The sequence below is a fragment of the Microcaecilia unicolor genome, chromosome 3 (genome assembly GCF_901765095.1).
Source record: "Microcaecilia unicolor chromosome 3, aMicUni1.1, whole genome shotgun sequence".
NCBI lineage: Eukaryota > Metazoa > Chordata > Amphibia > Gymnophiona > Siphonopidae > Microcaecilia > Microcaecilia unicolor.
Genome location: NC_044033.1, coordinates 117,765,076 through 117,792,235, shown reverse-complemented (window position 1 = coordinate 117,792,235; position 27,160 = coordinate 117,765,076). Strand labels below are relative to the sequence as shown.

Below are 27,160 nucleotides of genomic sequence, written 5' to 3'. Positions count from 1 at the left end.
CCTGGTTCCACCCAGACTCTGCCCTGGACCACCCAGTTAAGTGCCAAATATCCCCCCCTGACCCGCTCAGTGTGAATTAACTGGGCAGGAACCTCTCCCACCCGGTTAAATTGTTTTGAATTTATTTATATCCTATATATACACTTACAGTGGTGGAAATAAGTATTTGATCCCTTGCTGATTTTGTAAGTTTGCCCACTGACAAAGACATGAGCAGCCCATAATTGAAGGGTAGGTTATTGGTAACAGTGAGAGATAGCACATCACAAATTAAATCCGGAAAATCACATTGTGGAAAGTATATGAATTTATTTGCATTCTGCAGAGGGAAATAAGTATTTGATCCCCCACCAACCAGTAAGAGATCTGGCCCCTACAGACCAGGTAGATGCTCCAAATCAACTCGTTACCTGCATGACAGACAGCTGTCGGCAATGGTCACCTGTATGAAAGACACCTGTCCACAGACTCAGTGAATCAGTCAGACTCTAACCTCTACAAAATGGCCAAGAGCAAGGAGCTGTCTAAGGATGTCAGGGACAAGATCATACACCTGCACAAGGCTGGAATGGGCTACAAAACCATCAGTAAGACGCTGGGCGAGAAGGAGACAACTGTTGGTGCCATAGTAAGAAAATGGAAGAAGTACAAAATGACTGTCAATCGACAAAGATCTGGGGCTCCACGCAAAATCTCACCTCGTGGGGTATCCTTGATCATGAGGAAGGTTAGAAATCAGCCTACAACTACAAGGGGGGAACTTGTCAATGATCTCAAGGCAGCTGGGACCACTGTCACCACGAAAACCATTGGTAACACATTACGACATAACGGATTGCAATCCTGCAGTGCCCGCAAGGTCCCCCTGCTCCGGAAGGCACATGTGACGGCCCGTCTGAAGTTTGCCAGTGAACACCTGGATGATGCCGAGAGTGATTGGGAGAAGGTGCTGTGGTCAGATGAGACAAAAATTGAGCTCTTTGGCATGAACTCAACTTGCCGTGTTTGGAGGAAGAGAAATGCTGCCTATGACCCAAAGAACACCGTCCCCACTGTCAAGCATGGAGGTGGAAATGTTATGTTTTGGGGGTGTTTCTCTGCTAAGGGCACAGGACTACTTCACCGCATCAATGGGAGAATGGATGTACCGTACAATTCTGAGTGACAACCTCCTTCCCTCCGCCAGGGCCTTAAAAATGGGTCGTGGCTGGGTCTTCCAGCACGACAATGACCCAAAACATACAGCCAAGGCAACAAAGGAGTGGCTCAGGAAGAAGCACATTAGGGTCATGGAGTGGCCTAGCCAGTCACCAGACCTTAATCCCATTGAAAACTTATGGAGGGAGCTGAAGCTGCGAGTTGCCAAGCGACAGCCCAGAACTCTTAATGATTTAGAGATGATCTGCAAAGAGGAGTGGACCAAAATTCCTCCTGACATGTGTGCAAACCTCATCATCAACTACAGAAGACGTCTGACCGCTGTGCTTGCCAACAAGGGTTTTGCCACCAAGTATTAGGTCTTGTTTGCCAGAGGGATTAAATACTTATTTCCCTCTGCAGAATGCAAATAAATTCATATACTTTCCACAATGTGATTTTCCGGATTTAATTTGTGATGTGCTATCTCTCACTGTTACCAATAACCTACCCTTCAATTATGGGCTGCTCATGTCTTTGTCAGTGGGCAAACTTACAAAATCAGCAAGGGATCAAATACTTATTTCCACCACTGTATATCTCTGTGTGTCTATTGCAACTGAATGGATAATTTTGGACATATAAATTAATATACAGCCAAAGTTATCCATCCTAAAAAGGACAGGTTGTCGAGTATTCCAGGGGTGGCACTACTTAGCTGTATATTTAATACATCTAAGCAGCATTATTTAACCACTAAGCATGTGTCACACATTTAAGTGGCTTGCACAAATAGGAAATCTAACATGAAGTGTTCAACTTATGTTTCAAGTTGTACTTGGATATTCAGTGGCACCATCTAAATACATAAGACTGCTGAATACATTTGTAATTTGAAATCTTCTAAGCTAGACGTTTCTCAAATTACATGTTCTCTGTTTAGCTGAATATCTGTCTTATATATATTGGCCTTATATATATACTCCCCCAAGTATTTAACCAGCACCTGGCCGGTTAAATGCCCCATAACTGGCTATTGATGGTTAGCAGCTAGCCGGTTATATCGCACATTATAACCAGCTTTATGCCGATTTACAGTGCAAGTTTGGCCTCGTGAATACCGGGCCTATCTTTGGCAGGTTGAAACTTAACCGGCCAGTGCTGAATATTAGCTTGGCCGGTTAAGTATGAAACGGTCAAAAATAAACTGGACAGAACAGAAAAGAAACTCACTGTTTTTTGAGGCATGTCGTCGGACTGACATTGTTGGCTCTAAAGTTGTGTATGATGGATCTCAATCCTTCTCCCCATTGCTGAAAAACATGAAAAGGCAAACAATGACAAATAAACAAATGAGTTAGATTCATGACTTTACCCATTTTTGCACATTTACATAAGCAAAGGAAATATATGCTTGATCCACAGATTCAAGGTTTAATTCCCATGTTGTGTTGCTTCTGTGTAGGGATCACATCTATAAGTTACGGGCTATAAGGGGTCTTATTTGATAAACTGTCCTTTCATTCTCTAGTGAATGCCCTGTTTGCATCTCGCTTAAACTAAGGTAAACGTGGTCTTGACCGGAATTACGTTTTATAAAAAGAAGCAGCAAACTTGCACAATACTGCCCTTTGGATGGTTGGGCATGCACAGAGGACTGATCATGTAACTCTACTTTACCTTCATTATCATTGGCTGCTGTTTAAATTGTTAGTTTTGGTCCATAACATGGTATATGATAATGATGATGCTTCAACCCTTTATGGCCTAATATCATTGTATGTGCCTGGGCAGCATTTGAGATCAGATGGTGAGGTTCGATTGGTGCTACCCCCTTGTCATGGGCTCATTGGGTTTCAACGAGATCTGCTTCTTTTTTATTTGGTCCCTACTTTATGGAATGTTTTGCCAGGTAATATAAGGGGGAAACTTTCCCTTAAAAGGTTTAAGAAATTGTTTAAAGCCCTTTTTTTTTTTTTTTTTTTTTTTTTTAGCATTTCGAACATTTCTTCCTACCGGTTAGTGTTACAATGTTGTCAAGTACCACCTATATCTTGGATGGATGAGGATGAAATTTTGCTCTTCCGTTTTAATAATGGAGTTATTTATTTCATTTTCTTTTTAAAATTTTGTATTGTACACCGCTTTCTTGTAAAGTCAACTGGTATAGCATATTTTAAATAAACTATAAGGTTATGCTAAATGTTATCAGTGAAGGGACTAGGTCATACATTAGTTCAAACAGATGTGCTCTTGGTGATCCATCAGGTCAATTAATTTACAAAAGGTTCTAACAAAAGCAAACAGGACACATATATCAATACAATATAATACAATACAATACAATCTAGTTCTTATAGACCACAGTCACCCAGTATTAGCAGTTCTACATGGTTTACAAACAAGAAGCTAGAACAATACTAGAAAATACAGACAAAAATCAATAAAACTAACTATAATTTTGTAAACATTTCTGAAACAAATACGTTTTTAATTTCTTTTGAAACGTCATATAATTAGCATCACACCTAATGAGAAAGGATTCAGCACATTCCATCTCACATTAAAATTCTAAAAATCATCCTCCTGATATTCAAAGCAATTTAACCGAATAGAAGATGACCCTGCCCAGTTAAATCACTTGTCACTGCCTGACTGCTGATATTCAGTGGCACTTAACTGGACAGTGCTGCTGAGTATTACCACTAACCCCCCCTCTCTCCCCCCCCCTCGAAGCAAATGGTCAGCCAGGATCTAGACCCCATATTCATAGGCCCCCCCCTGGGCCTACCTAGAATTCTCTGGGGATCTTATGGGCAGAAGAGATGCCTACTCACTCCTGCCTATCGTGAATCCAGCCACAAAATCAGACACACAATTCCACAATATCCAAAAGTAATCAGGAACTTACAAATGTCATGAAGACACATGTTAGCCTTATGGTTGGAGCACTGGGCTGAGAACTACAAAAGTACAGTTCAAATCTCACTGCTGTTCCTTGTGATCTTGGGCAAGTCAATTAACCCTTCATTGTGTTGGGTACAAACTTAGGGGTCCTTTTACTAAGCTGGGGTAAAAAGTGGCCATTGTGCTCTCTGATGTGGGTATTTCCCTGAACTGGACAATTTACTATCCTCTTTCCCCTAGACTCATGACGCCTGATTCACCTCTATCTCATTTGACCACAACACAATCTTGTATTTGTTATCAACCGAAATGGCAAACGCCTTTACGGTACTTTGTAAGCCACATTGAGCCTGCAAATAGGTGGGAAAATGTGGGGTATAAATGTAACAAATAAATAAATACGTAAATAAACTAAGGCCATTTTTTACCGCAGCAGTAAAAAGGCCCATTTTCTATTTTTGGAATTAATGGCCATGAAATAATGTTGTCATTACCGTGCAGCTATTAATAGAAATAAGTGCATGAGCACTTACCATCACCCATTTTGTAGGCAGTAAGGGCTCACGTGCTAAACATGTACTAATCAGTTAGCATGTGGTCATACAGCTGTGTTAACTGATTAGTTTAGATATGCCCACTCTCCACCCCCCCCAGACACACCCCCTCCACAAAAAACAAAAATATTTTTTAGCACACGGGTAGGGCATGCAGATTAGGAAATTACCGCAGGACCATTCAGCACATCCCTCCTATTTAGGAGGCACTAAGGGCTAACGCATTATGGACGTGCTAACCAGTTAGCATACAGTATTCAGAACATGTCCACACCCATTCTCTGCCCCTGACATGCTCCTTCCAGAAAAGTAATTAAAAAAAAAATGAATACCGGATACTTAGCACATGAAAACAGCTTATTTATCGCAAAACACTTTAACGTTAGGGCACCTTTTTCTGACACAGACCTGAGTGGAACAGGTCTAGGTAAAAACATACTACTTTTCTGCATTCCTTCCATTCCCTCAGGTGTGTTTGCTATGGTATTGATATTCAGCGGCACTCGTCCAGGTAGGAGTGTCTCCTACTAAGTGTTGCTGATGATCAATAAATCCATTTTAAGTATGACTGTCCGTCATGTCTCTGGAGTCCGTGGTCCTTTTCCCACTTCCTTCTTCTTCATTTTGTGAATTCCCGTGGGATTACAGAGTTCTTTGCATCCACGGATTCCTGTTTGAACATTGTTACATTTGCAGGAGGGGGATGGGTCCCACAGCTCTGCCTGCATGTAAATGGGGACCAACAGGCAGAATGCTGGGATCTCTCTTACACGTTATGAGTGGATTAATTCACTGAAGAGAATAAAGTTTGTGGAATAAATGATACACACACACTGAATGGAGAGAGCTGGATCAGAATAAAGGAATTGAACAATCTCTTCCCTACAAGTTTAGGGGAGGGAAAGATTGGTGGCATGGTTAGGAATTGAGTGTGGGGTTTGGTTCTGTGTTCAGCTTTGGTGACTGGTGTTGGCTTTTGGCTAAGATGGGAGACAACCATCTACAGGGGAAACCCAGTTACTGGTGGTTGCAGAGCCCTGATAAGGACTGGTAATTCTGAACCACAGCAGGTAGAGTACCCTTAAAGGCTCTCCTGAAGACTAGAAGAGCAACAGCCCTTGGGAAGAGGGCAGAAAAAGGAGCAGTAGCCCTTGAGAACATTGTTTAAGGCAAGGATGCCTTTGGGAGCAGCTTAGGGAAATAACATGACCTGTGGGGGCAGTATTGGTGCCTAGGGCCGAGAAGAGCAAATATAGCCCTCTAGTGTGGAACTCTGGTGGTTCCCGGGCCATGTTAAGGGCTGGTAAGCCTGAACCCTAGCAGGGAGAAACCCCAAAGGCTCTTCTTGAATAGAGGAACAGTGAAAGACAAGGCCTCTGAGGTGCAACCGGCACTAGATGCCCAGCGAAGGACAAGGCTCCCTGGGTGCGGCCAGCACTAGGAGTCAAGTAAAGTAGGATTGCTCTTAGGAGGACAGGGTTCTCAGAGCCCAGGAAAAGCTTCAAGGAAACTACAGCAGAGACAGGCATAGCCAGCCTGAAGTCCAGCAGCCACCAGCCCAAAATATCTCCAGCTGAGGGGTGAGATCTGAGGAGACTGGGAGAGGGTGGACTTGGAAGGAAAGGAGGGTCCTAAGCAACACAGCCATGCCCACACACTGATTTAACTAAGTAGCAGGGAAGAGCTTACAGCTACTGCCTTGGCTAGCAAGAATGAAAGGGTTTGAAAGGTGTGAAAGATTATAAATTACTGCTTCTAAAGATCTAAGTTATAGACTAATGCTATTGGGTTAAGAGCACAAGTACTGGATTAAGTATCAAGACTGCTGAAATTTGTTAGTGTTTGTTTATGGTAACTGAATTGATGTGCTAAGAATTCCTCATTTCTTAGGTGCATAAGATAGTGTATACAGAAGTCTATGTATATAATTCAATAAAACCTATTTAATTTATTAGCCAGCCCTGTTCACAGCAGTCTTCTGGATCTTTTCTGGGGGGGGGGGGGGGGGGGAAGAGGGTAATCCCATCCACTAACATTTTTCTTCCCCAGGTGAAGGCACCAAGCGCCAAGTGAGTAAGGGACCGACGGAGACCACCCTTGGGAGGCTCCAGCTAGGTCGGGCCCTGGATTCAGGAGCGCCCTTGTAAGGGGGCATTACAACAGCTAATCTATATTTCAGTAAAATATTTACTGCAAGACCTGAACTTGCATGAGGTCATGGTAAAACTTGCTCTCAATAGCAAGGCCACATGGATATCAACACACAAAATAAATTGTTTAATATTCATGTTAACTGAAGCCCTAAATCACCCATATTAACTGGCTCTTTTACTTTGGATCATTTAGCAGAAGGATCAGTTATCATCTAAGCCCAGCAAAAAAAAAAAAGAAAAAGGTGCCCCCCTCCCCCGCCACCAGCATAGCAGGAAGCCTCCCAAGAATTATCCCATCTGGTGCATAGCAGGCACTCACTTCTTCACAATGGAGTCCTTTTACTAAACCGTGTAGGCGCCTATGCGTGCCCAACATGCGTCAATTTGGAGTTACTGTCCGGGTACCGCATGGCCCATGCGGTAATTTCATTTTTGACGTGCATCTATTATGTGCGCCAGAAAATATATTTTATTTTCTGGTGCGTGGCAAAAATCAGGTGGTAACTCCGACGACTCACATAGGCGATTACTGCACGGTTAACGCGAGAAACCTTACCGCTGGGTCAATGGCTGGTGGTAAGGTCTCAGACCCAAAATGGACGCATGCCAATTTTTATTTTGACGCACGTCCATTTTTTGCACAATTTTTAAAGAAAGGCCTTTTTTTACAGGTGCGCTGAAAAATGGATATGCATGCGTCTATAACATGTGCCTACACTACCGCAGCCCATTTTCAGTGCACCTTAGTAAAAGGACCCCAATGTCCCTACTGCCCATGAAAATCCAGTAATGGTAAGACCATTTTGCCAGCTATGCATAGGAGGTGGAATGCTGCACAGAGAGATTCCTACTCTGTTAGAGAAGGCGCATGGGGTTCTGGAGAGGGGGTCAGGAATGGGGAAGTGCCCTGTGCTGCCGAAGTCTTTTACTCTGAGTCAGATAGCAAGTAAGATTTCAGGTCACAGTACACACAAAATATGCTCAGCTCCTGGTCCATTTGCCTTTACTGGGCCCATGGAAAACAGCATGAGTGAGCGTCACACTATTTCCTACGCAATCAATACTTCATTTTATGATGCTCTCTCATTTATAAGCAGGTAAGTGCTAATTCTAGCATTTACACATTAGCATGGGGTCATGTTCATGTGTATGCTAAGCTTATCCAAAATGTTTAGTACATCCAAAAAGTGGTAAACATTATTGCATAGGTCCCAAAGACTGTGTATTAGATTTTTAAGAATAATCTAAAATTATGGGACCCTTTTACTAAGCCACGTAGGCACGTATGCATGTCCTAAGCACATCAATTTTGAACTACCAGCTGGATACGGCATGGCCCGGGCGGCAATTTCATAATCTATGCACGCCCACTATGCGCCCCGGAATATTTATGGCGTGCGGTGCTAACCGGGCGGTAATCGTCATCAGCATTGTACACGTGTTGACGATTACCGCCCAGTTAACACGTGAGACTTTACCGCTAGGTCAATAGGTGGCGGTAAGGTCTCGGGCCCAAAATGGACACGCACCAATTTGTATTTTGCTGCATGTCCATTTTCGGCTAAAAAAAAAGGCCTTTTTTGCAGGTGCTGAAAAATGGACATGCAAATACACCAGCGTAGGCCACTTTTTGGCACACCTTAGTAAAAAAAACCCCTATATTTATCTATTTTAAACTTATGCTAGAGTTGGGTAGCCAGCTTTGGAAAGCTCTACCCAGACCAATCCGATTAATTAACGACTACTTGCCCTTTAGAAAAATGTTGAAAGCTCATCTCTTTAAGCAAGCCTATCCTAATGTTCCAACCTAATCTCATCAACCTCCACTCCCAATTCTGTTATGACTTAGATGACGACCTCATCATTGGTTTTATTTACCCCACCTCCCCATTCCCCCTCTACTCATCCCATCCTTCTCTTCTCCATCTCCCCTTTATTTTATCCCTCCTTACCCCTTTTCTCCCAAATTATACTATACTATCCTGTCTACCCTCTCTTATCCTAATCATACATTAGCAAGCTCAACTTATAATGTTTTGAAATTTCTATTATATGACTTTGTATTTCAAATTACAATGTAAGCCGCATTGAGCCTGCATTATATGGGAAAGCGCGGGGTACAAAACATCTAAAACAGTCATTTTCTGAAAGTCCAATAAAATATGCCAGCTTATACAATTTATTGTCTAATATTAGCCTTGAATATTAAATTACAGACAAAGTTGAGGATGACCTAAAAGAAGAAAAATTGTATGCATGCTATCTACTATTGGGTTTCTGGAAGTTTATTAAATTGATGCTCAAATAAAGGATATTATGTAGTGACTAATGAGCTAGTTTAGACATATCAGTACAAACATGAGGCTCATATTTTTGACTGGCAATAAGAAAAATATCCAGCATAAAGTTATTCACTGTCAGCAGCAAATAAAAATATTTCAGTCATGTAAAAACAACGTAAACCAAAGTTCGGAGGCATTTTGTACCTCATTAAAACTAGATAAGACTCTTTAGTGTAACCTTTGGTACCACCTCACACTGTTTTCATACAAATGCACCGTGAGCTTCATTATATTATGCCTGACTCTCATTATAGATGTCCATATATATACCAACAAATGGAACTGGGCTCTAATATGATGTCAGCTCGAAATAATGTCACGAAGCTAAAAATGTTTGCCCACGCTTCATGCATCACCTGCTGCTTCAAGATGCTAAAAATGTTTGCCCACACTTCATGCATCACATGCTGGTTCACTTACATATTCAGCAAACTACTTTCCACTTAGCTCCAAAGGAATTAATGGAGGGAATATGGCATTCTCAAGATGCTATTGTAAAAACCAGAAATAGTAATCAGTATTAAAGTAGAGTTTGTTATATCTGCAGCTCTAAAGGGCAACAAGAACCTAATTAAAACAAAGAAAAACAACTGGAAAGTGGCATTTTTTATTTGATAACTATGCCCAGTACCATTAAACCAGGCAGGGCTACTAAGGGTATTATAAATGAGTAACATGTGGCCAGTGGTGTGCTGGGAAATTTTTTAACAAAAGCTTCTTTCTCCTGGTTTAGCCAGCCCTGCAATTTTTTGGGGGGGTGGGAGGACTAGTAGGGAAATGTGCATTCTTCTATCCCCCTCCTCCCCCCCCCCCCTGTGCAGGCACTCTAGGCATACCTTTGCTGGTAGGGATGCCAAGCCCCATCAGCCAAATAAATAGACTACTACCACTCCCCGCTGCTTGTTTCTGGCTCTGAGCAGCATGCCACAAATTCTCACACATACTTGCATGAAAAGTCCTGACATGCTGCTCAGCGTCAGAAACAAGCAGCAGAGAGCAGTGGCAGTCCATTTATTTGGTTGGTGGGGCTCGGTATCCCTGCCAGCAAAGGTAAAGGAGTTCAGAGATGACAAGGGTGGCCTTCGTAAAGCTGGATATTTATTACCACTATGCTGGAGACTGAAGGCCAATTAGTAAAGTTTTTCTCGAAGCCCCAGCCATACCTAAAATCAGTTCTAGCAGACACACATTCTAAAAACTGACATATTCTAATCAATAAATAGAAAATAAAATTCTTTTTTCTACCTTTGTTGTCCGGTCATTTTATTTTTCTTATTGTGTTAGTCCCAATCTCTGGTTTCTGCTTTCCTCTCTCTTCTTTTAACTGTTTTGCCAAAGTCTCCTTGTACATTTGGCTCTTCCCTTCTCTTCGTGTCCACCATCTTCTTTCCAAATCCAACGCCACTTTCCCTCTCTGTGCCCTCTCCCTTCTTCATTCCCCTAAATGAATCTCTTTCTTCCTGTCCAGCACCTTTCTTCCTCATTTCTCCCCCCAATGCAGTACCACTCTTGCTCCCTGCCCTTCCTGATGCAGCACTTTTGTCCCTCTTTACCCCTATCCCTGATGCAGGACCTCTGTCCCTCCCTATCACTCCTAATGTAACCAAAATAAAAATTGTTTTTTTTTTATAACTCACCCGGCTTCTGGGTTTGAGTTTGCATCCAGGGGCGGGTCCGTTGTGGGGTCACATATCTGCGCTAACCGTGGGGTTTACGGACTGCTGCTGGAGGTCCTTTACCATTGCTGCAAAGCCAATATTTCTTTATAGTGATACTAATCTTAATAGTTCGTTAATGTCTATTTAATGATCTAACTGATTGCTTATGTTACTGTTGATACCTTTTTAGATTACTGTGTAAAGGTACTAAGTATATGCCCCAGTAAAGTTGTTCAAGTCTGTTCTGTGGTAAATTGTGGGGTGCAAAAGGGTTTGTCATAGAGCTCAGGGAGCTACTGTCTCTTGATGCCAGCCATCCACACTTTAACAGGCACAAGTCCCAAAATCCTGATCCCAGGTACTGGAGAGCTCAGTCCCACAAATCCAAACTACAGAAACCTGAAAGTGTCCCCAGACCTGCTTCCTGCAACATAAGCAGCTGCAGGGTGAAAAGGGGGGGTCATGGGGTTATAGTTATAATCTTTTCTTGTGTGTATAACTTATAAAATCACCCCATGGATTATGGGTCAGAATCAGTAAATAGTGCCCAAACTTGGGCCCTGGGAAAAACCAGCACTCAGCACTATTCTATAAAGGCGGGCTGAGTACCCATTATAAAATAGGGCGCAGTGCCAATTCTCACCCCAAACTTTGGGCGCAAAATTTGGGATGAGCGGAGGAGTAGCCTAGTGGTTAATGCAGTGGACTTTGATCCTAGAGAACTGAGTTCGAATTCCCACTGCAGCTCCTTATGACTCTGGGAAAGTCACTTAACCCTCCATTGCCCCTGGTACAAATAAGTACCTGAATATACCGTCTGAAAATAACAAGAAGCAGCATAAGAAGTGTCCAAGCAAATGGAAGGTGCAGATAAAGAAGGCCAAGAGAGATTACGAAAAAAAGATAGCATTAGAGGCAAAAAAACATAGTAAAATTTTTTTTTGGTATATTAAAAGCAGGAAGCCGGCAAAAGAATCGGTTGGGCCGCTGGATGACCGAGGGGTAAAAGGGGCGATCAAGAAAGACAAAGACGTAGCGGAGAGATTGAATGAATTCTTTGCTTTGGTCTTCACCGAGGAAGATTTGGGTGGGATACCGGTGTCAGAAATGATATTTCAAGCGGACGAGTCGGAGAAACTTACTGACTTCACGGTAAACCTGGAGGACGTAATGGGGCAGTTCAGCAAACTGAACAGTATCAAATCTCCTGGACCGGATGGTATTCATCCTAGAGTACTGATAGAACTGAAAAATGAGCTTGTGAAGCTACTGCTAGTGATATGCAATTTATCCTTAAAATTGAGCATGGTACCGGAAGATTGGAGGGTGGCCAATGTAATGCCCATTTTTTAAAAAGGTTCCAGGGGAGATCCAGGAAATTATAGACTGGTGAGTCTGACGTCGGTGCCGGGGAAAATGATAGAGGCTATTATTAAAAACAAAACTACAGAGCACATCCGAGGACATGGATTACTGAGACCGAGTCAGCACGGCTTTTGTGTGGGGAAATCTTGCCTGACCAATTTACTTCAATTATTTGAAAGAGTAAACAAACATGTGGCCATAGGGGAACCGGTTGATATTGTATATCTGGATTTTCAAAAGGCATTTGACAAGGTACCTCATGAAAGGCTACAGAGGAAATTGGAGGGTCATGGGATAGGAAGAAAAGTCCTATTGTGGATTAAAAACTGGTTGAAGGATAGGAAACAGAGTGGGGTTAAATGGGCAGTATTCACAATGGAGAAGGGTAGTTAGTGGGGGTTCCTCAGGGGTCTGTGCTAGGATTGCTGCTTTTTAATATATTTATAAATGATTTAGAGATGGGAGTAACTAGCGAGGTAATTAAATTTGCTGATGACACAAAGTTATTCAAAGGATTACGAGACTGGGAGACTGGGTGGCTATATGGCAGATGACATTTAATGTGAGCAAGTGCAAGGTGATGCATGTGGGAAAAAAGAACCCGAATTATAGCTAAGTCATGCAAGGTTCCACGTTAGGAGTTACAAACTAAGAAAGGGATCTGGGTGTCGTCGTCGATAATACACTGAAACCTTCTGCTCAGTGTGTTGCTGCGGCTCGGAAAGCGAATAGAATGTTGGGTATTATTAGGAAAGGTATGGAAAACAGGTGTGAGGATGTTATAATGCCATTGTATCGCTCCATGGTGCGACCGCACCTTGAGTATTGTGTTCAATTCTGGTCGCCGAATCTCAAGAAAGATATAGTGGAATTGGAAAAGGTGCAGCGAAGGGTGACTAAAATGATAGCGGGGATGGGACGACTTCCCTATGAAGAAAGACTAAGGAGGTTAGGGCTTTTCAGCTTGGAGAAGAGACAGCTGAGGGGAGACATGATAGAGGTATATAAAATAATGAGTGGAGTGGAACAGGTGGATGTGAAGCATCTGTTCACGCTTTCCAAAAATACTAGGACTAGGGGGCATGCGATGAAACTACAGTGTAGTAAATTTAAAACAAATAGGAGAAAATATTTCTTCACCCAACGCGTAATTAAACTCTGGAATTCGTTGCCGGAGAACGTGGTGAAGGCGGTTAGCTTGGCAGAGTTTAAAAAGCGGTTAGACAGTTTCCTAAAGGACAAGTCCATAAACCGCTACTAAATGGACTTGGGAAAAATCCACAATTCCAGGAATAACATGTATAGAATGTTTGTACGTTTGGGAAGCTTGCCAGGTGCCCTTGGCCTGGATTGGCTGCTGTCATGGACAGGATGCTGGGCTCGATGGACCCTTGGAGGGGCATAATCGAACGCGAACGCCCATGTGTAAAAACGTCCATCTCCAGAGACGGCTCCACGAAGAGGCGGAGCGAACCGTAAAATCGAAACGAGATGGCCGTCCATCTTCGGTTTCGATTATACGGTTTGGCCCGCTGAAATCCCATCATTTGTGTCGACTCTAGAGATAGACGACACAAATGGTGAGATCGCTGGACCTAGAGATGGCCGTCCGCGGTTTTCAGCGATAATCGAAACCGCTGCCGGCCATCTCAAAAACGGACCTAATCCAAGCCATTTGGTCGTGGGAGGGGTCAGCATTCGTAGTGCACTGGTCCCCCTGAGATGCCTCTATGCCAGCCTCAAATATCATACCTAGCTCCATGATAGCAGTATGCAGGTCCCCGGAGCAATTTTAGTTTAGTTGGTGCTGCGCGGGACCCATGCAGAGAGGAAACATCGGAAGAAAAAGAAAAACATGCAAGTGCAGTCAGGAATGTCCAAATTAAAACAATAGTAATAGTGGGATTTGAACCAGCCACCTTCTGATTACAAGACCTGTGCTCTAACCACTGCACCACTTATTCAGTTGCTTAGATATTCCTTCCCTTTCCATTAAGTCCCTCTAAGTTTCTGTCAGCCAATCACAGCTCCTTTAGCTGACACCGATGTCTGGTTCGAATCCCCCTATTACTATTGTTTTAATTTGGACCTCCCTGACTGCACTTGCATGTTTTTTTTTCTTCTGATTTTTGCTCTCTGCATGAGTCCCGCGCAGCACCAACTAAACTAAAATTGCTTGGGGGGCCTGCATACTGCTGTCATAGAGCTAGGTATGGTATTTGAGGCTGACATAGAGGCTGGAAAAAATATTTAAACTGTTTGTTTTTTAGGGTGGGAGGGGGTTAGTGACCACTGGGGGAGACAGGGGAAATCATCCCCGATTCCCTCCGGTGGTCATCTGGTCAGTTTGGGCACTTTTTGGAAGCTTGGTCGTGAAAAAAACAGGACCAACTTTGTGTGGACTAAATGCTCGGAGTGGACGTCTTGCTTCTTTCCATTATCAGGCGCGGAGGTCCATCTGTTAACCATGCCCCGGAACGCCCCTGTCCCGCCTTCGCTACCGTTCGGCCATGCCCCCGAGAATTTTGCCCGTCCCTGTGAAGGAAAGCAGTTGGGGCCGTCCAAATTCAGCTTTCGATTATACCTGTTTTTGAGATGGACGTCCATCTCCCGATTTGTGTCGGAAGATGGGCGTCCGTCTCTTTCGAAAATAAGCTGGTTGGTCTTTTCCCAGTGTGGCATTACTTATGTACTATGTAAACTGCTTTAAATGTAGTTGCAAAAAACACAGAAAGGTGGTATATCAAGTCCCATTTCCCATATGTCTGCTGAAACCAGGTGTGTATCCCGGAAATTCTGTCACATTGCCCATAACTTATTGGAACGCCCTCGACCCACCCATGCCCCTCCCATGGCCACAGCCCCTTTTGGGTTGCGTGCGAGATGATTTAGGTGCGATTCATTATAAAATCGTGCATAAGCCATTGCATGCGCAACTCCAAATTAAAGCCAAATACTGACAATAGTTTATTTATTTATTTGTTACATTGTATCCCACATTTTCTCACCTATTTGCAGGTTCAATGTGGCTTACATAGTACAGTAGAGGCGATTGCCAATACCGGTATGAACAAATACAAAGTGAGGTTATGACAAAGTAATGATCAGGTTTATAAACACATTGGGGGTCATAAGAGGAAGAGTTGGTTGTGTCCAGTACGAACTTTATATTGTTGTGTTGCGGGGTTAAGGCATTTAGGTTGGATCGCTGGGGTATGCCTTTTCGAACAGGTAAGTCTTTAGGAGTTTCCGGAAGTTTAGGTAGTCGTATGCTGCTTTCACGGCGATTGGTAGTACATTCCATAGTTGTGTGCTTATAAAAGAGAAACTGGATGCAGCTTGGGTGGTGGAGATTTAGGTATGTTCGTGTTGATCTTGTTGTGTTTCTGGTTGGTAGGTCTATGAGGTCTGTCATATATCCCGGGGCATTGCCGTAGATGATTTTATGAACCAGGGTGCAGATTTTGAATGCAATACATTCTTTGATTGGGAGCCAGTGTAATTTTTTTCGTAGAGGTTTGACGCCTTCAAATCTTGTTTTTCCGACTATGAGCCTGGCTGCTGTGTTTTGAGCAGTTTGGAGTTTCTTTATGATTTGTTCTTTACATCCCACCATGGATTGTACCAAGCTGCAAAATATGGGAAAAAAGGTTTCACTCCTTTGAGCTTCCACATTGAGTGAAACATTTTCTTTGTTGTAGCCTTCACTTGGCTTTCTAGAGTGAGATTTCAGTTGATTGTGACTCCGAGGATTTTCAGGTTGTCTGAGATAGGGAGAGTGTAATTTGGGGTGGTTATGTTGGTGGGTTTGATTGTGTTATATTGGGACGAGAGGATGAGACAGTGTGTTTTCTCTGCGTTAAGTTTCAGCTGAAATGCATTCGCATGAGTTCATGATGTTCAGCCTGAGTTTGATTTCTTTGGTGATTTCTGTTAGATCCTTTTTTGTAGGGGATGTACAGTGTGACATCGTTGTCGTATAGGAAAGGGTTAAGGCTTTGAATGGATAAGGACTTGGCTAGTGGGGTCATCATTAGGTTGAACAGGAGCAGTGATAGTGGCGATCCTTGAGGTACTCCACAGTCTGCTTTCCATGGTGATGATATGGTCGAATTCGATTTCACTTGGTATGTTCTAGTCGTTAGGAAGCCCTTCATCCAGTTAAGTACATTTCCACCAATCACAAAGTATTCTAGGATGTTTAGTAGCATATTATAGTTCACCATATCAAACGCACTAGACACGTCGAATTGTAGGAGAAGTACGTTTTTGCCTGTTGCAATTTCTTGTTTGAATTTGGCTAAGAGGGTAATTAGTACTGTTTCGGTGCTGTGGTTAGAGCGGAATCCTGATTGTGATTTGCGTAGTAATGTGAATTTGTCTATGTAGTCGGTGAGTTGTTTGGTTACCACACTTTCCATCAGTTTGACTACCAGTAGGATTGAAGCTACTGGGTGGTAGTTGGTGATATCGTCTGTTTTTTCTTGGTATATTTTGGTATTGGGGTGAGTAGGATATTGCCATTTTCCTTAGGGAAGAGACCATGTTGAAGCATGTAGTTTAAGTGGGATGTGAGGTCTACTATGAAGCGGTAGGGAGCAGATTTTAATAGGTAACTGGGGCAGGTATCCAAATTACAGTGAGTTTTAGAGAACATATTAAGAACTTTGTTGACTGTTTTAGCAGTGAGGGGAGTGAAACTTGTCCACTGTCTGTCCGCTGGGTATTCACCGGGGGTTGGGTCCAGACACTCGATGAAGTTTTCGATACCTGTGATGGTTTGGGGTAGCGTGTTGCGTAGGTTTACTATTTTTTCATTGAAGTATTTGGCAAGTTTGTCTGCAGGTGGTATGTCTGTATTGGTTGTGGTGACCGAAGTGGTGTCTAGTAGTTTGTGTACGAGTTGGTATAATTTTTTCATGTCTTTGTAGTCAAGCCGTATTTTGGTTTTGTCATATAGCCTTTTGGCTTGTCTTGTTGTGTATTTGTATTTTCTTTGGGTTTGTTTCCATGCATTGAGTGTTTGTGTATCTTTTGCTTTTTTCCAAGCTCATTCGAGTTTCCTGGATTGAGTTTTTAATTTTTTCAGTTCTTCATTGTACCATGGTATTGAGTTATGCCTACGTGAAGTTGACAGTTCGCAGCCAATTCCTGGTTGTTAATGGCTCACTTACCAATTTAGTTGCATGCACAAACCTGTATCACGCGCAAATTTGGGTGCACAAATACGGGTACCCTTTAAAGAATCTGAGGTATATGTGTAAAAGTATGCAAACTGCCAAGAAACTGTGTACTCCTATGGCTCATAACCTGCATGTAGGTGTGTTCTGAGGAAGAGTCTAGGCAGAGCGCAGGTGGAGTCCCAATTTACATGCTTAGGGGCTGATATTCAGGCCATGGTCGGTAGCGAACCTGGAAATTCAATGCCGGTAACCGCCTTGAATTTCCTGGGGGGGGGGGGGGGGAGGGGTTAGCCACTCTGCAGATACAAACAAAAACAAGCAGCTCAAAATGCTGCTGCTCTTCTTACATGTAGATCTCCTTGCCTCGCAAAAGCCACTCCTCTTTTATATGAGCTACATTGGTTGCCAATAAGAGATAGAATATCTTTCAAATTTTGCGTTTTCATTTACCAAATCCTATTTAGTCAAGCCCTATCATATATGAATAATCTTATTGAATTACCCCCTTGGAATGCTGTTTCATCATCTAAAGAATATCTTGTCTTACATTTCCCTATCTGTAAGAATGTGATATATAAAACAATTGCTAATTTCTCCTATCAAGGCACAAAAATTTGGAATTCTATTCCTAAATCAATCAAGTTTACAGATGATTACCTAACTTTTAGAAGTCTTCCAAAAAATATTTCTTCAGTCTGGCCTTTCTGATTACAAAGAACTCTATTTGAATTTTACCCACACCCTTTTCTTAATGCCGTTTCCCATCTAGTCCTGCCTAATTATGCTGCCAACTATCTACCCTTAATTATTTGTTTGTTCTTGAGATAGTCTAAATCCCTGGTTACTTACTGCGCATGTATTAATTTGATTCTTGAAGTTATTGTACTTTGTGTTATATTCTGTACATTATTATGTTTTATTCATTATATTGTTTGTAAGCCACATTGAACTTGAGTCTATTTCGGGCTAATGTGGGATATAAATGTCATGAATAAATAAATAGATGGTTATGCTGATATTAATCACAAGTTATAGCGGCCAAAGATAGACCTGTTATTTATGCGCTGCCTGATTACTCTCGGGCAAGCACCAGTGCTACAAAAATAGAAAATATTTTTGTAGTGCTGAAAATGGCACAGGCTGGGGGTGGGAACTACCGCTGGGCTCCGGCGATAACCCGGCGGTAGTTCCAGATTGGCGCCTGGCAAGTCTGTTGCCGCGTACCAATCCTTTAGTAAAAGGACCCCTGAGTGAGGTGCATCACATGTAAACAAAACGCATGCCTGACTTTGAGAAATATGGAGAGAGTGATTGCTCTTTTTCAGTTCCAAATAACATTTTTTCCCAATTGTGCTGAATATCAACTGTATATCGCCTTTATAATAGTTGCTTTCTGGATTTTTCAGATAGTCATGTTCCAGAGGCTAAAAAATTTGGGTGAGTTGAGCCCACAGTTATTAGACATTAGAGTTTACTACATGGCTGCAGGTCATCAGGGATAGGCGGAGCCTCATGTGACACAATTTGAGCAAAACAAGAACTGGCCTGACCTATCCTTCATGGTCCTGAGCCATTTGGTAACCCTACAGATACAGAAAAGTCTCCACATAATCTATTTTTCCTTAAACCTTTTGTCAGCTCCATGAAAGAATAACCAAAAACTCTCGTGATTTTAGAAATCCTTGAACTTGCAAAACACCACCAGATGTCAGCATAAGCTTAAAAACACTGAAGTTGAAATGATATGTACTGCAAGTAACCACTTCTAGCGGGAAAATGCCCCCTTGACAAAGGAGAGCACCAGCAGTAAAGTAGGACAAGTGTAGGACTGGTTGACACCATGTTTTTGTACTCTACAAGGGTGAATATAGTATTTCAAAAAAGTGCTTTATTGATTATATGAGAGAGGTTTTTACTGGGACCAATTGTGTATACACTCTTTCATCCTCTTTATTGCTGACACCACGGCATGGTGGTGAGTGATGCTACCTCAGTTACCATTGTTATAGCACTTCTCTATTCTTGAATGTCACTTGCTTGGCATGCCGCTAAACAAAGGGCTTCTGCAATTAGATAGGCAGAGCCAGTGCCTCTCAATTTCAGAAAAATGCTTCTTGACTTTAACTGCTGTTTTCTAGCACAAATTCACTTTAGCTTCTCGCCTGAAATTTCACAGTACATTAGAGCAGGGGCGTAGCCAGCCTTCCGTGGGAGAGGGGTCCAGAGCCCGGGGGGAGGGGGCACATTTTAGCCCTCCCCCCGGCGCCGCCCCCCCACCGCCGACATCGCCGCCCCCCCCTCCCGCCGCGAACCCGCCGCCGCTGCCGCCTACCTTTACTTTTGCTGGCGGGGATCCCACTCCCCGCCAGCCGACGTCTTCTTCTTAGTCGCTTCCCGCTCTTCAATTTGTTTGCTGACGTCCTGCACGTTGTACGTGCAGGACGTCAGACTCAGAGAACAGAACTGTTCTCTGAGTCTGACGTCCTGCACGTACAATTACGTGCAGGACGTCAGCAAACAAATTGAAGAGCAGGAAGTACTGAGAAGACGTCGGCTGGCGGGGAGTGGGATCCCCCGCCAGCAAAAGTAAAGGTAGGCAGCGGCGGGGGCGGGTTCGCCGGGAGGGGGGTCCTGGGGTGAATCTGCGGGGGCCCCGGCCCCCTCAGGCCCCAGGTAGCTACGCCACTGCATTACAGTAAAACCTAAAGTGAGAGAAACTTCAGAGCTCTAAGGATTTAAGAGATTTTTTTAGTTATATTTATTTTATTCATCTTTTGCAGATGTGCATTAAAGTTAATAGATGACAACTTTGTCAGTGCTTATGGGCTATATGGCCCCATAATAGATAATAATAACAACACACTAACCTCATAAGACTTGTACCATAAATGTGATTTGGTACAGTGGTTAAATTAGGTCATTACAATTATGTAGCAGTGTCATGAATTATGTTTGAGGCCTGGCCCAGTGGTTGGATTACCAGGATAAGAACAAGAGAAGCCAGGGGTTAAACTCCACTGACTCTCTGACACACCATACACAAGCCACTTGGCCTTCCTTCCTTTCTTTCATTTGTATCCCACCTTTTCCCACTTATTAGTAGGCTCAAAGTGGCTTACTGTACATATGAATCACTCTCCCCCCCCCCACCCCAGGAGTCAACTTTTCAAAATAATTAGGGGTGCTAAACCCAACAAAAATTACCCTTCCCTGGGCACAGCCAAGGAGTTTTCTCAATACTGGGGTTGTTCAAGCACCTATGATTAATCTATTGCAGCTGAAGTGGGATACCGGAGAGGCAGCTCATTTGGGGAAGGGCAATGTCGCCCCTCACCCCCCTAAACTATGCCCATGATGGACATTACATTATGTCTACAATAAATCTGCAAACTTGTAATGGAATTGCAGCCAATAAAATCTGAATGAAAGACTGGATCTTGAACACAGGTGCACATTGACTTCCACTATGGACTTCCACTAGCCATAATAATACACTTTCAGCTAATCAGGCATTATTCACTACAGTGTGGTAACTCATGTAGAATATAGGTTAACATGCGTGTTCACTACCACTGCTCCATGATTTTTAATGGGGCTGATTCACTACCCTGCGCATGATAACATTATCACAGTTCACTTCACGTTAGTAAATAGCCCGTCAAACCTGAGGGGTATTTTTCTACTTTTCATGTACACCAACAAGTGAAGTTCAAGGGGGTTGATATTCAACAGGAATTATCTGGGTAGAAATGGCTCCAACCTGGATAAGTCTCACTTTCCAGGTCCATACCTGATTTTCAGAGTCATTTCAGCGTCATTATCCAGATAATACCGCTGAAAATTCAGACAGATCACCTCAGCACAGTCTGGGTAGTGCTGGGGATTTCTGGGGGGCATAAACTGGGTGGAACTGGCATTTACCCAGTTAGCGATATACAAAAAGAAAAAAAAAGAACACTCACTCCAAAAAATTAAAGTACAAAAGCATAAGGAGCAATACAAATGTGGCAACTATATCATTCACAAAAACATCCTGATAAGGAGGCAAGAAAAAGAAAAATGCAGAAAGGCATCAGATATCTACTTAGAGAAGGCTATTGGACCTCTTATAGCCTCAGCTATTTCAGGTCCCAGCCTACATCAAACAATCAATTACTTGCCAAAACGCACTACCTCCCTTCCTCCTGTATACTCAAAAGTTAACTTTATTAATATTCACAAACATTATATATTCACTACCTAAAGGGGGGTAAAGACTTCGATAACACATTCTTAAAAAAAAAAACAAAAAAAAAACAGCGACCACGTGGAGGGGCATAATCGAAAGGGATGCCCAAGTTTTCCTGAGGACGTCCTTGCAGGACGTCCCGGCGAAGGGGCGGGGAAACCCGTATTATCAAAACAAGATGGGTGTCCATCTTTCGTTTCGATAATACGGTTGGGGACGCCCAAATCGCGAAATTTAGGTCGCCCATAGAGATGGTCGTCCTAGATGATTGTCCCTGATTTTCGGCCATAATGGAAACCAAGGACGCTCATCTCAGAAACGACCAAATCCAAGCCATTTGGTCATGGGAGGAGCCAGCATTCGTAGTGCACTGGTCCCCCTCACATGCCAGTTTTTAAGGCATGTGGGAAGCCTTCAGGTCTCATGCATTATATTGCAACTGGAGCCTCATCCCAGTTAACATTCAAAAAAAGTCTGCTCAGGCCCAAAAAGGTTAGAACATAAGAATTTCCATAGTGGTTCAGACCAAAGATCCATTTAGCCCTGTGTCCTGCTTACATCGGTGGCCAATCCAGGCAACAAGTACCTGGCAGAATCCCAAAGAGTAGCAAGATTCCATGCTTCTGATCCCAGGGATAAACAGCGGCATTCTCTGAGTCTACCTTAATAACAGTTTAAGGAAGATAGGGCCCTCGGCTGGTGAAAAATGCATAGACCGGAAAGGTGACTATATTAACTTTTCTAAAACAGAGGATGGCTTTGGTAAGCTCTCAAATTAGGTATCAGAATTGTGGCAAGATTTTCTGGCAACACACTTAAATTGTAATAAACTTTTCTCCAGGCTTCAATGCTAGCTGCAGTGTTTTAAAAAATATGTATATTTAGTGGCACTAAATATACATCTTTATCACTGACTAGCCGCTATTATACATACAAAATTTCAAAAGAAATTGTATGATGTGATACCCACCAGCAAGCCTTCTCAGTAGCAGCCCTCATGCTCTGGAATTTACTCCCAGAGGGACTACGTATAACTCAAGACTACCTCTACTTCAAGAAGCAGGTGAAATACAAAGGGTAACTATACACCACTCTGCACCTGGACTAGCTTGCTACACACACTGTAACTTAGACCACTTTCCTATATCTTGTTTAACTGTACAAGGAACTTGCTTTGAGTTTAGCCACCTATCTATTTATCCTAACTGACTCTGTACCACCCATCTTGTCCCCATCTATATATCTGCCTTGGCTCCTCGGCTACTTGGTAAGCTGTGTCATAGAAAAGCATTAACATCATATGTATGTTATTTGAATGCTCTAAAGCATGCTTATTAGATGTTTCATTAGTATTATATCTCTGTTATTTGAATTTCAGTGCTGTTAAATGTATATATTTTTGATCCTGTTTCATGGTAGTCCTATTATTAGGTTTAATTTGCTGTTCTCAAGTTTACCTCATTTATTGTATTTATGTCTATATTTGGTCATTTTTACTACTGTTAAGCTGCTAAAAAAATTATAAGTTGTATGTTAAACTGTACACCCCCTTGGGTGAATCTCTTCATAAAGGCGGTTAATAAATCCTAATAAATCAATAAATAAATAAAATACAGCAGTGATATTCTGCTTCTATACAGCTAGGATTGCATTGTACTTTGGGACTGCTTTTCAGGGAAAGCTAGCCATAAAGAGGTAATTTTATTAAGCAGACACTAACATTCACACACCAGTTTTACAGAAGCACCAACACTCCAACAGGACCCACGTCTGGTTCCAGGTGGAGCTGTGGTTTGTGTTCCTGGTTGAGGGCTACATGGAAGGGAGCAGATAAAATGAGGGAAAAAAACAAAGGAAGAGACCAGCTCCAACTGAGCTAGAAAAATAAAAGGAACAAGGAACACTGCTAGTCCAAAGAATAAAAAACAGGAAACTCATTACTTGCTATCTAGTTCACTCTCATCATATCAAACAAATACTGTGATACCTGTTTTTCATAAAGCTCTCCTATAGCAAGTCATGTTTGTTTTATAGGCTAAGTGGAGGAGTGGCCTAACGGTTAGAGCACTGAGCTTTGATCCAACAAACCTGGGTTTGATTCCCACTTCAGCTTCTTGTGGTCTTGGTCAAGTCACTTAACTCTCCATTGTCTCAGGGATAAAAAAAACTTTGATTGCAAGCCCACTAGGGACAGAGAAAGTATCTGCATATAATGTGTACAGCACCTGGACACATCTAGTAGAGTTATAGAAATGATTACTAGTATTTATTTTTCATTTTAAAAAATGTGTCTACTGCATGTGCAAAAGTCATTTTTATGTTATCTTTCTGGGTTGCATCACATTAGGAGGCTGCTGCTGTACTAGGCATATGGATTTTGTACAGGAACATTCCGGCACAGCCTCCAAAGCATTTTTTTTCTCACATAACTGTTTAACTGTAGAAATACCTTAGCTTCTTCTGCACTTTCTGCTACCATGTAAATAAAGCTGATGTTCACCAGATCTGTACCGCTGCAGACACACACTATTCGTCCTTCCAGCTCCTGTTCTGCTTTTCCAACAGCCTCCAGTGCTCCCAGGATTTTTGGATCCTGTTAGGCAGAGCAAATTGTTTCTGGTTATTTCAACAATGAGGTGAAAGAGCATAGGTTCAAAGAAAAGTGTTTCCGTGAAAGTGAATATTCACTGGACAACGTATCTGCATATAATGTGTACAGTGCTCTGTACATCCAGTAGCGCTATAGAAACGATTAGTAGTAGTAGCTTTGGCACTGAATAGAAGGTTTATGAGGAGCCGTCTAATGCATTGCTGGTTAAGTCGATATTCAGGACTTACCGCATAAAGATAAGACTGTGTTTTATGTGGTCTCATTTATGCGGTTACTCTGGCCAGTTAAGTGCTGAATATTGTCATTTAACCGGCCGACTGCAAACTCCACCCCTTAGGCACTGACTGCTCATTTTCAGCAGCGATAACCGGTTAAGTGCCACTGAAAATTAGCGGCTAGCCCTAAGCAACCGCTTTAACCGGTCAATGGCCATTTCTGGTCGGTTAAATCGTTTTGACTATTGACCAGATTCTGTCTCATCCACCATATACCCTTTCTTACAGACACATTCACCCGCTCTCATTTTCACTCTACACACACAACACAGTCTGCTTCTTTCACACATACACACAATTTCTAAGCCACTCACAGGCCTCTCTTATTGACAGACATAAACACATACAACCATAACCTTTATCAGTCACGCACACACCCATACAATAGCACTCTTTCTCTCACGCATAAACACATCTGTGGATAGAACGGCCGAGTCTGGTAATGTACTATAAATTAAAGTAAGACTAAATGCTTTGGAACATGAAAATCAAAATTAGGCTTTTGTTTTGACTGAAAGCATTTGCTGCTGCTGCTTTCTGTGGTTAGTAATATTACACAGAATAAAAATGATCTTTCTATCTTTATTTTTAGGTAGAAATATAATAAAGAATGTAATATTTAGATCAATAATATGGTAGTGGAGGGACAGCCTTGTGCTTTAATGTGGGACAGACTGAAACTTTTAAAACTGACATTATTTGTAAAAGCTAAACATACATGAAACATTTTGCTTCAAGGAAAAGCTTAGTCAGTAACACAACCAATATGAGTTTGAATTATCAGTGAGTCTGGAAGGCTTAAGCATCCCTTTGAGAGTTTCCCTTCTGACTGAACTGAGCAAACCATTTTTACCTTTGGCAGAGGTGGGAAGCGTATACTGTTGATCAGGGAGCATTCTAGCACTTGCCCTTCCTAGGACAACAGGAGAAAATATGTAAGTTCAAATTCCTACTGCAATAGACGCCAAGTCAAAAAAAAAATGACTAGAAAAGACTTGAACTGATTTGAAGAGCACGTACTGAGATACTGCATTTTATTTTAAATCAGGCTAGAACACTCTTATAAACTGCAGCAAGAGTAATTGCAATTAAAAAAAAAAATACCCAAGCACCGTGCCGCCCCACTGGAGTCAATTCACCCTCAGAGGTCTGAGGCACTACCAGGCAAATAGTGGTTGAATATTGGGTTTGTCCAAACATATTCAGGGCAATTCTTTAGGCACCTCAGTGCCTTGTGCTGTTTCGATTCTATACTGACATCTTACGTAATACTAGGATATGTAGGCATTGGCGCTCCCATGTTTAGGCGTGCCCTCTTACACCACGTCAACGGCAGGCATACTGTAAGTTGACGTGCCTAAGTACATGAAGCGATGCACTTAATTTATAGTACTCTACAAACTACGCCTGTAATTGGGAAAAACACCCATGCTCCACCCATGTGTGTGCCCCCTTTGCATTTAGGCGCTATGATACTCAGGTGCCTGACTTATAGAATAGTGCCTAACACTGTTCCCTCTAAGCTGAGCAGGAGCCCTCCAATTTCATTGCTGCCAGCGGGAGGTGCTGCTTCAATATTGTGCTTTCAGATTGCTTGGGACAGGCAGGTTCCCTGGAGTCCTGCAGACCTTCCCTGTCCCTAACTATTGAAAATGTGATAGTGAAACAGCACCCCCCACTGGCAGGACTGTAATTGGAGGACTCCCACTCAGCATAGAGGGAACTGTGGCGCCTAGTGCACATCAGGGGCGTAGCTACGTGGGACCACGGGGGCATGAGCCCCCACAGACTACACCCTGGCCCCCTCTACATTTGACCCCCCGCCGCCACCGCCCGCCCCCGCATCAGGTACCTTGTTTGCTGGCGGGGGTCCCCAATCCCCGCCAGCCGAAGAGTCTTCTTCAGCACCGGTTGACTCCGGCGCCTTTGTGGTGTGATCATCTGTTTCTCATGCCTTACGTCCTGCACGGGGCTACATGCATGGTGCAGGACGTAAGGCGTCAGAAAAAGATGATCACACCACGAAGGCGCCGGAGTCAACCGGTGCTGAAGAAGACTCTTTGGCTGGCAAAGATTGGGGACTTCCGCCAGCAAGCAAGGTACCTGATGTGGTGGCGGGGCAGACGGGCAGCGGGGGTGGGGGGGGGTCCAAAGTGGCAGGGGAGTTGGCAGCAGCGGGGGGAGGGGGCTAAACAGTGCCCCCCACCTCGGGCTCTGCCCCCCCCTCCCGCCGAGGTCTGGCTATGCCCTTGGTGCACATAGATGCCTGTCGATTAATGGCACCTTTGATACGCATACCTGGCATGTACCTATAAGCACCAGTTTATAGAATTGTCCTGTTTCTAACATAAAAAAGGTACATTCCAGTGCAATTTGGTGTGGTTTAATATTCTGTAAACCTTTTCTGTATTATCAGGCTCCATTCTTTCTACTCCAACACACAAATAGCTATTCACCTACCTAGGTAAAGCAGCTGTTATTAGCTTCCCTAAAGCATCTACCCCAAATAGATGTGGAACCCCACTTTACCTAAAATGTAGAGATCTAGGTCAGGACATGTTCCGTTCTAGTGGCATTTCAGAAAAGGATCTGTTGATACAGAGCCTACATGAGTTCATATGCATTTGACAGCGTTGGTAGTGGGAGCAGCCATTTTACAAACATACAAGCTCCAAAAATGAACGCCATGAACCTGGCAGCTTCCACATGGAGATGTCAGTATCTACACGTGGAACAGCTGCGTAGCC

At 42.9% G+C, this 27,160-nt stretch overlaps 1 protein-coding gene across 1 annotated transcript in view; it reads right to left on the bottom strand.

Moving 5' to 3' along the window:
- Positions 1-27,160, bottom strand: part of PLCB4 (phospholipase C beta 4) — a 331,441-nt gene that overhangs the window by 141,033 nt on the left and 163,248 nt on the right. Inside the window, exons 5-7 of the mRNA XM_030196321.1 lie at positions 25,267-25,326; positions 23,977-24,120; positions 2,371-2,450 (exon numbers count right to left, since the gene is read on the bottom strand). Of these exons, the coding sequence (XP_030052181.1) occupies positions 2,371-2,450; positions 23,977-24,120; positions 25,267-25,326 (284 nt within the window). The remainder of the gene's footprint in view (positions 1-2,370; positions 2,451-23,976; positions 24,121-25,266; positions 25,327-27,160) is intronic.